This window comes from Somniosus microcephalus, chromosome 21 (genome assembly GCF_052327205.1).
Source record: "Somniosus microcephalus isolate GS21.2 chromosome 21, FLI_Smic_1.0, whole genome shotgun sequence".
In the NCBI taxonomy this organism is placed as follows: Eukaryota; Metazoa; Chordata; class Chondrichthyes; order Squaliformes; family Somniosidae; genus Somniosus; species Somniosus microcephalus.
The window spans coordinates 65,938,862-65,949,194 of record NC_141007.1 but is presented as its reverse complement, the minus strand read 5'-3'; the positions used below and the strand labels follow the sequence as shown (position 1 = coordinate 65,949,194).

At 43.1% G+C, this 10,333-nt stretch overlaps 2 protein-coding genes across 2 annotated transcripts in view; one reads left to right on the top strand and one right to left on the bottom strand.

Moving 5' to 3' along the window:
• The first annotated feature begins 422 nt into the window (after nt 1-422).
• Nucleotides 423-6,209, top strand: LOC147102896 (neuronal pentraxin-1-like). Its single transcript, XM_085963800.1, is given in 6 exon segments — nt 423-933; nt 935-958; nt 1,415-1,625; nt 2,637-2,881; nt 3,427-3,606; nt 4,862-6,209. Coding segments are annotated over 6 exon segments (1,305 nt in total). The 5' UTR covers nt 423-510; the 3' UTR covers nt 5,084-6,209.
• LOC147102895 (endonuclease V-like) overlaps nt 6,199-10,333 on the bottom strand; it is a 305,524-nt gene continuing 301,389 nt past the window's right edge. The window contains exon 9 of the mRNA XM_085963804.1: nt 6,199-9,168. The gene's annotated coding sequence lies outside the window, so the exon portion shown is untranslated. The remainder of the gene's footprint in view (nt 9,169-10,333) is intronic.

Here is a 10,333-nt window from a genome sequence, read left to right as displayed (position 1 = left end):
CGGGGCGGCCAATTAATATCGCCTGTGGACCTGTAATATTAATATATGGAGTATTTAAAAATGCATCAGCTTTCTTTCTGAGCTTTCAACATTGACGTAAAACTGCAGCCTTGACGCACTTAAATCTGGAAAAACTTCGAAGTCCAACGCGAAATAAAGGCCAGACTTATAAAGAATTTATAACTCAACTTCAAAGTGCTGTGGGATTGCCTTCGCTTTTCTGAAGACGTGCACGCACAGAAAGCCCTCTTCACTCTCCCTCTCTCTGCTGGGAGCGAATGTTAAATGTTAGCACGATTGACGTGGTCACCAGGCAAGCGGCGGAGCAATTAAAGTGGGATTCCACCCATTCCTGACGTGGCAGTGTGATGCACGCCCCCCGGCTCTATAAAAGGCACCGCCGCTCCGTGCGCCGCCTCACTTTGTTTTTTTGGTGGACAGTTCCTTGGTGCTGAAAGCGCTCCTGTAAACCCGCGGACCGCAGGCAGCAGTTTGCTCCTGTCCCAGACCATGTCCCGCCGAGCCTTTTGCCTCCTCCTCCTCGCCAGCCTGGTGGCCGAAGCGGCGGCCCAAGATTTCGCTCAGACGCGGTTTATCTGCACGTCCATCCCCCTGGACATGGACCCGATGTGCTCTGCCCCGATGCAGAACAGCGGTCCGGTGGAGGACATCAAGGGGACCATACTCCAGCTCCGGGAGACCATACTGCAACAGAAAGAAACCATTATGAATCAAAAAGAGACCATCAGGGAACTCACCGCCAAGCTTAACCGATGCGAGAGTCAGAGTTTGTTCGAGCCCTCGGTGAGTGAAAGCAAACCCAGGCAGGGATTCGGCAGCCAGCAGTCAGGGAACAGTAGACATACCTTGGGAGATCTCTCTCTAGCTCAAGCGGATACACTAAATCAACTTGGGCAAACTTTACAATCACTCAAAAACACGCCTGGAGAATTTAGAGGTAAATATAAGTAGAAATTAAACTTCTAAATGTCGTCAAACCAGATTAGAAAAAAAAATGCTGAGACGACCCAATCGGGCATTAATTAATACAATGACCGATTGCATTAGATTGAGAAGTCCCCTTATCAAATATATAGGATTTTTAGAGAGTCCCTGCAAAACGTTTGTCCAAGTTACTGGCAATGAAACTTCGAGCTGACTGTATTAAGTTGCAATTACCATTCCTTTTTATCTCGGAGACTGACCAGCTGTTGTTTACATTAGTAAGATACAAGTGGGTGGGTTTCAGAAATACACGCTGTAATAATCAGGTTAGTGCCGGTCAGTGCAATGTTCACGATGCAGTCTGTTTGCCCTGGGCGTATCTTCCTCCTGTAACTAGCTTCTTACACATTTGTGTTTCTTTTTGTTGTGTGTGTGTGTGTGTGTGTGTGTTTCCTCGGTATGACAACAGCAATACAACCGAGCCAATACTTCCGCGCAGACAAATTCCTTGAAAGATCTCCTGCAGAACAAAATAGATGATCTAGAAAAACAGGTTCTGACCAGAGTCAACAGTTTGGAAGAAACCAAAAACGTGGTGAAAAACGACAGTACGGAAAACCGAGGCAAAATTGAAAATGCCCTAAATTCCCTACATCAGAGGATCAGTGACTTGGAGAAAGGTAGGTTGCTGATTCGGAGTCTCTCGGAACTCAACCCCCTCACCGCTACAGCCGATGAAGTTTCATTTTGTAAAGAGTAATGCATGGACAGAAGTCTTGATTGTTTTATATTCTATTTTAGAAGTTGTAAAGGCTAGAGGATTCCCAGATGCGATGTGCTATATATAGGATGGGGTAGGGGCGTTGGGAGATGGTCTGAAAATCCAGATTTTTGGTTAAGAGGACACTGGTGGGAGGAAGCCCAGCGTATAGGGGAAACTATAGAGATATTGTAATATTATACCCAATGAGTGATGCTCGATATTAATATCAAATTCTTGTGCATTACTGCAAGTCGGATAGATTGCGATCTCATTTGATGAAGATTAAAGGGTCGTTAATACAACGACGGGGGCTGTGCTGACATTCAGCATTGCCAGTCCGCCTCCTTAACTCCTTCTGTTGCCCTTATTGCGTACGGCGAGAGCCTACATTTAGCCCGTTGGCCGCAGTCGGGTTGTGTGTGTGTGTGGGGAGGGGGGATGCGGTGGCGGAAGCGGCGCTACAGCCTTCAGTGCTGAGCTGTGACTGAGCTACAGGCGCACTACGGCAGTATTCCGGCTCAGTAAGCAATCTGTTTCAACAAAACTTCATCCGGATGGCCGAGTGCAGCGACCGCCTCCTCCAACCCCGTGCTGCTGCAATATGGATTGCGCAGCGGTCTCCTACTATAATGGAATGAAAGGTGTCCCAGGACGCCGCTCACATGACTGGGATTATACTGCGGGATGCGTTGATGGGAATTAATCTGGAGTGGTAGTTATATAAGAAATGCTCGTGATCCAGTATCGGAATAATGCACTGGAACCACACAAAAACACAGGCTCTCTCTATATAGCAGGCAGTCCAAACAAGGAGTAGGTATTGCTTCAGATGCACCGTTTTCACAACGGGTTAGATTCCAGTTTCATGACTTAAGTATCATAACGGCGACCCATTAAAATGCAGTGCATTCCGTATTTCTTAACGCAGGGCAAAGAAATTCAAGACCGACTGATAAATTCCAGATCACCTTTCCTTTGAGAACGAACTACATGTACGCGAAGGTGAAGAAGAGCCTGCCTGAGATGTATGCCATGACCGTCTGTATGTGGCTGAAGTCCAACGCTTCCCCTGGGGTTGGGACCCCGTTCTCCTATGCGGTCCCAGGACAAGCTAACGAGCTGGTTCTCATCGAGTGGGGGAATAACCCGATGGAGATTCTTATCAACGATAAGGTAGAGGAGCGGTGACCCGTGAGCTGAGGTGTATCATGTGCCGCTTTGATGGCGATATTTAGCTGTGAGGTGATAAATCATAGCGACAGGAGTAGGCCATTCAGCCCCTCGAGCCTGTCCCGCCGTTCAGTGAGTTCATCTCTGATCTCTATTGAAAAACCATCATCCTGACTCTGTGCAGAAAATATTCGGCTGAAGTTCCATATATTTCAAGCAGCTTAATTAAATGAATGAATACTGGTTGTTCGTCTTTTGTACACTGGCCCGTAATCTAAAATTATAACATTTTCTTAATTAGGACACCAATTATCTCGACCCTTGCAGTTTCCTACCGATTCTGATATACTTAACTCCACAGGCATGTAGGACTTCCCTGTTGTGCAGCATCCGCGGTTCAGAGGGTTATATTTATACCAGGGCTGGAGTCGGCTGGTAATCCTGCACTTTATGGCCCCTGTGAATAGCACTTGTCAATTACAGCCGCAATTCAAGGTGGGCATGGAGAAACAACACATGTCAACATTTTACAATTTCATGTTTTGCAGGTGGCAAAACTCCCTTTCGTTATTAATGATGGGAAATGGCATCATATCTGCGTGACTTGGTCTACAAGAGACGGCGTGTGGGAGGCCTACCAGGACGGACTGAAGAGGGGGAACGGTGAAAATCTAGCCCCGTGGCATCCCATTAAACCAGGTGGAATCATGGTTTTGGGCCAAGAACAGGTGGGTGTCCGACATAGAAAATAACAGGATAATAAAGAGCGCCATCAACGCAGTCAGATGTTGGACTAAAACAATGAGCTGAGCGGCCACCCAGCCGGATTGCTCCACACGTGTACTGTCTGTGTCCCCTGCAAATGTCACAATTGTCCCGAGTCACCTCCAGCTACAAGGTTAGCCCAACGGCAGAGGGCAGTTCGCAGTATTGAAAGAAGCAGAAGAAATTGGCTACACTGCCACAAAAGAGAATCAAACACACACAACACTGAGTCTATGGAAAGGGTAACCAGGAATAGTGCAGGCTGACAGTGCAGCAATGAATGGGTTGGCCTATTAACTCGCAGTGGCAAATTCACAAACGGGTTCTAGCACCCCAAGCGGAAGCTGGATCCAATTTCCTGAATCACCCAGCAATGTGATCTGTGTGTGCATTCTCCAACCTATTATGGGTTAGGTAAGTAAAATAAATTAGATGTAAGTTCTGGTGATGTTCCTGCATTTCGCCTAGTCTGTTCTCAATTGTCACATTTCAATAAGATTAACTAATGAAGATGATTTTTCAAAAAAATGTCTGGGCGGAATGGAGTCTTGGATTCCAATGGCATTCATAAACCAAGGTAGTTTGAGTGGTTTATAAGTTTAGCAAACCTTCTGCTCTTCTGTCTCTCCTTTTGGAAGCAACGTTGAGATCCTGCCCAGATACTAGTATACAGAGTTACTCGTCCCCTGCTGGTAACTGCAGTTAGGGTGGGAGTTGTGCTGTGTAAACAAACTTCCTTGCTCTGTAGCGATGTTCCATGGTGAAACCTCTCCAACTGATCAACAATAAATAATAAACAGCTCAGAGCAAACGAATGGATTCTTGACCATTGTAGTAGAAGGGGGGGGGGGGGCGGGGGGGATCAGCCGTTTCTCTAACAGCGGTTGAGATGCATTTTAAATGATTTAACTGTATATTGTGGTGGGGCAATTACATGTAAACATTATCTCAATAACTGGTTCACTGCGCAGTATTATTATCGTGGAGGAGCAGGACGGGTTTTTTTTGTGTGTACTTGGGAGAGGCGTGGGACAGGCTGGGTGAGGGTCAGGCACAGAGTGAGGGAGGGAAATCAGCAGCACCGACCATCTGGGGCCATTCTTGTCGACCTGGTTCCCGCTGTCTCAGGCCCAGGAACGGAGTGGGGGTGGCGGACAAGCGGGCAGAGACAACATTGCAGGCGCTGAAATTGTTCTTTTATTTCCCTTCTATTATTAGGACACATTAGGAGGTGGGTTCGATGCCACACAGGCCTTTGTGGGCGAGATGTCCCACTTTCACATGTGGGATCGAGTGCTAACTCCGGGAGAAGTCTACAGCCTGGCAAATTGCAGCGCCAAGACCCTGGTTGGCAATGTCATTGCATGGACTGAGGCCAACGTCGACATCTATGGCGGAGCGACCAAGTGGACATTTGAAGCCTGCCGACAGATCAATTAAATCACCGAAAGGGACGATCTTTGACGGCTCCAAAAATCAAATTTCTTTTTTTCAGGAACGAAACTTAAAAAAAAAAGAATTCTCGTGCAAAAAAAAAAGTTACTTAAGTTCGTAAAATATTTACAAAATATCTTGTCATGACCACTGGATCATGCTACTCAGGCGTAATATTGACGGAGCATCATTAAGGATTCTCTTCTCGAACTTTAACTGACAGCGAGCAGTACCTGAGGAAAGCCACGTGCTTTTAAGTATCTGATGGTGTGTTTACTTGATGCCAATTAGCCTGAGTGCCTTTGGCAAGTGCAAAATACAAGTAGTTTTTTCTCTCGTTTCCGTTTGCATAATTCAAACACACACACAAAAAATAAACACATTATTTGAGATAATTGCGTTATACGAACATGTCTTGTTAAAAAAAAATTGCTATGACTTGTATGCTTTACTTCAAAAATACACTCAAGTATTAAGGAAGCTACGGCTATAAATGCTGAACACGTATTGGTAAACTGAAGGTGTAGAATAACGTGGGTGCTTTTTTTTAAAAAACGGTCCATCATATCACATCATCTGCTTACGGCATGGCAACTTAGAACATATTATTATGTGCGGTTCTTTTGTAATTCATTTCTGAAGAGCAGTTCTTCCGACTGCAGATTGCCAGAGAAAAATAAATAAACGTAACCTTGCGCCCTCTAGTGAAAAGGATTATTTTTTCAAAAGGAAATTTTGCAAACGTACATTTTAAAATTAAATTTGATGCATGAGTGAGGATTTTTTTCCCCAAAATTATTTGGATGATATAAACTATTGTTTTTGCCAAACATTGGTTCTTTGCAAGTAAAATAAAGTCTTTATAGATGTAAATATTGTACAATATGAGGAAGGTATATGTACCAGAGACTGTCACATTCAAACCAAAGCTGTAAATATTTCAACTCCAGATCCCCATACTATCAGTAAATCTCATTGCTGGATAGTGTAATGATTAGAGACGACATTATACAACCATTTCTTAACAAAAGCGCTATGTTTTTATGTCATCAATGCTTTTTTCATTTAATGCAAATGTGACATGTACTGTCAATTTTATTTTTACACAATAAAGAAAAAGGAAAAAAGATCAGTGGTATGAATCACGGTTGGTTGTTTTTATGCTGTGACAAAGTAAGGTTTGGAGTGTCGGTTGTGTGCTGTAACAATATAAGGATGTCAGACTCAGCGACCCGTCCATATTTCATCAACAAATCAAATCAACTTTTATTGTCATTGTTAGTGCACAAGTGCAGTATAACGAAATGTAGGCTTGCGGCTCCCGAGAGTGTACATTTGGATTAAGACATTTAAACATTCAACATACATTTGGCTTGTAGTATATTAACATAAACATAACCATAATAAAGTGCATTGGCAGATGTGCAGGCTTTAGAGTTTATTTGTGGAGTTCAGTAGGATGACAGCCCTGGGAAAGAAGCTGTTCCTAAATCTGGTCGTACGGGTGCGAATGCATCTGTAGCATCTCCCAGATGGCAGGAGGGCAAACAGACTGTGGCTGGGGTGGGTAGGGTCTTTGATGATGGACCGTGACCTCCGTAGACAGCGTTTCTGGTATATGTGCTCTATGGTCGGTAGCTGGGTGCCGGTAATGCGTTGGGCAGTTTTGACTACCCGCTGCAGGGCTTTCCGGTCATAGTAGCTACAGCTGCCATAGAGTCAGACTAGAGTGAAGAACCTCTATCCCTTACCCATGCATAACTGACTTGTGACTGTCGGACCGTGCTGTCTACCTGCTTTGTTCACACTTTAACAGGAAGCTGGAGTAGAATGTTAATGAGCAATATTAAGTGCATCCTGAATAGAGGCAGTGTCTCATTGCATGTCTCAATGCCCCTTGCCATTCAGCTTTCCGGTTTGGCCATGCGGCCGGGGTGACGGACAGATGAATTGATTTCAGATTCTAAAATGCTGAAAAAATCTTGACCTAAAACAAGCGTTTACAGCAGTGACCAGGTGCACACCCCGTGGGAGAGCCCGGAGCTGCAGGTGGACCCTGTGGGAGAGCCCAGAGCTGCGAGTTGTGCTGATGGCGACGCATGAACTCAGACCGCCAGCGGTTGCCAGCTGTTCATTCTTTAAAAAAAATGGCACGTCTTCAATGTGAACCATGGAGATCAGAGAGCAATTGGCCCAGAACTCCCTGAAAACAGTTCAAACCCTGATCCAGCCATGCCCCAATTTATCACCCTGTCCTCCCTCTGTCATTACAGGAATTATTTTGATGGATCTCTCTCTCGCTCTATATATACAAAAAAAAGGTTTTACCTACGTTTTCTCACATCGCACAATTAGTTTTGCCCTGAGGAGTCTTAATTACTAAACTGCAGACATCAATAGGCAGCTAAGGTATCCAAAAACAGGCCTGGTGAAAAAAAGCACTAATTGCTTATTGATTAGAAGCTTAATCACATTAATTGGTGCACCAACAAGATGCTCCATCTAATGGCCAGACTGAAAAGTGATGATGTTTATCCCAGGTAGCGAATCACTAAGTATCAATCAATCCCTTCATTTAAAAAAATATATATTACGATAGATTAAGTTCAAAATTCTCCATTAATTCCCCAAGATTCAGCACTGGGATCACTGCAGTTTTTGATATGCATTAATGACTTGGACCTGGGGGTACAGGGCACTATTTCAAAATTTGCAGATGACACGAAAGTTGGAAATGCAGTAAGCAGCGAGGAGGAAGGAGGATAGTAATCAACTTCAAGAGGACATAGACAGGCTGGTGGAATGGGTGGACACATGGCAGATGAAATTCACCGTAGAAAAGTGTGAGGTGATACATTTTGGTAGGAAGAATGAGGAGAGACAATACAAGCTAAATGGTACAATGTTAAAGGGGGTGCAAGAACAGAGGGACCTGGGGGTGTTTGTACACAAATTGTTGAAGGTGGAAGGACAGGTTAACAAAGCAGTTAATAAAGTATATGGGGTCCTGGGTTTTATAAATGGAGGCACAGAGTACAACAGTCAGGAAGTTATGCTGAACCTGTATAAAAACACTAATTCGGCCCCAGCTGGAGTACTGTGTCCAATTTTGGGCACCAAACTTTAAGAAGGACATGAAGACTTTGGAGAGGGTGCAGAAGAGATTTACTAGAATGGTTCCAGGGCTGTTACAGTTACATGGATAGACTGGAGAAGCTGGGATTGTTCTCCGTAGAGCAGAGAAGGCTAAGTGGAGATTTGATAGAGGTGTTTAAAATCATGAAGGGTTTAGGTAGAGTAAATAAAGAGAAACTGTTTCCAATGGCTGAAGGGTCGATAACCAGAGGGTACAGATTTAACGTGATTGGCAAAAGAACCAGAGGTAACATGAGGGAAAACTTTTTTATGCCACGTGTGGTTAGGATTTGGAACGCACTGCCTGATGGGGCGGCGGATACAGATTCAATGCTAGCCTTCAAAAGGGAATTGGATAAATAATGGAAAAAATTGCAGGGATATTGGGAACAAGCAGGGGGAGCAGGAATAACGGGATTGCTCTTCGAAAGAGCCAGCGCAGACTCGATGGGCCGAATGGCCTCCTTCTGTGCTGTACTGTTCTATGATTCTATGAATTAGATAGACAAAGCTAAATATTCTCCTTACTACATACTTAAGTAAAGAGTTAGAAAAATGTCTGGCTATGTCCAGCTAAAAGGGAATTGTAAACTTAATATTAATAAAACATTAGCAGTTAGTTTCAGGATCATTTTCTGTTGCTTTATTTTGCAGCTATCATTATAAATGTAGCTGATCACAATTACAGAATTAGTGAAGACACACTCATTAAATGGAGACAATGAATTTAGTTCTTAACTTTTAATATACACTGAGCGCTTCCCCCGTGAAAGAATATTTTATCAGCAATGAATTGTATTTATTAAAGCACTGTACAATTTGTAAAGGGAATTACAGTCCAATCAGAAACACCCTTTGGTACACAAAAAATATTTTATTATTGCGATACCTAATTGATTAGTTGTCTGTAATGTGCTACACCTAAAGGCTGTAATCACCAAAGTTTTTCTGCCGACCTACATAGGAGGAATATTGCAAACATCAGTCAAATCTTGCTGCATTCTGCATTACAAATATATTGCATTAATTTCTGTTAAGTGAATAATCTATCTGGGAGCCCATTTTATTCATGTCAAAAAACAGACATTCAAATTGAACTACCACTCATTTTAAAACAAATGAAGGAAGGGTTCCAGCGAGCATTATACTGCAATCAAATATTTGTGAAATATATTCCAATTTACTGTATCACCAAAACCGAATTTAAGTAATATTCAACTGCAGTTTATAATTTATGCAAAGTACACACAGGAATATCTGTAGATTAGATTTGTTTTCCTTGTCAATTGATCTTGCCACAATCCAGACCTGGTGCTAATGCTTGTAAACACTCATGTTCCAATAATGTGACATGAGGCTTGAGCAGCTCTGCAAATCTTGAGTGTTTTAATAAGGAAAATAAGATGATGGCGGTGGAAGACACAGAACTTCAATGGTAACACTCGAACAGAGAAGCTTAGAAATGGTAACAATCATGTCGGTGTAAAATATGCAGTATGTATCAGAGTGTGTGAAAGGCTATAAATCGCTCCAAAGCATCATATTCAAAGCAATATCATCCAAAATACCTGAGAGTTCTGGAGTCTTTTAACACATACCCAGACATTAAATATTCTCTAAGTACTGCAAGACCGATCAAGAAACCATCTGATACCCATTTCAGCAACTTCATAATTAAGATGCTGTTTGAGGCAATGCTCACATTGCTCTGAATATCAAGTACATCCAGGTCAGGTATAGCATGGGTTTGATACACAGTCAGTCTACAGTTTAACTGACAACTGGAGCACTCTGAATTTCACTACACATGCCAATTTAGAAATGCCAGTAAAGGTAAGACTGGAATTCTTGATAATGAACTGATCTAGATTTTCAGAGGTATGTGCTCTGCTCCCAAGTTCTGGAGTCTGCAATGAAACTACTGTCTGGCTTCTCCAGTCTGCTTTTCAATCAGTTGTATTGTCAGTGAGGTAAGAAGGAAAGAAAGACTTGCATTTCTATAGCACCTTTTACAACCTCAGGACGTCCCAAAGCGCTTTACAGCCAATGAGCTTTATCCAGATGGAGAAACCTTTCAGCTAATGGACAAAGAATAGTGGGAAACATGCTGGGACTGCATTA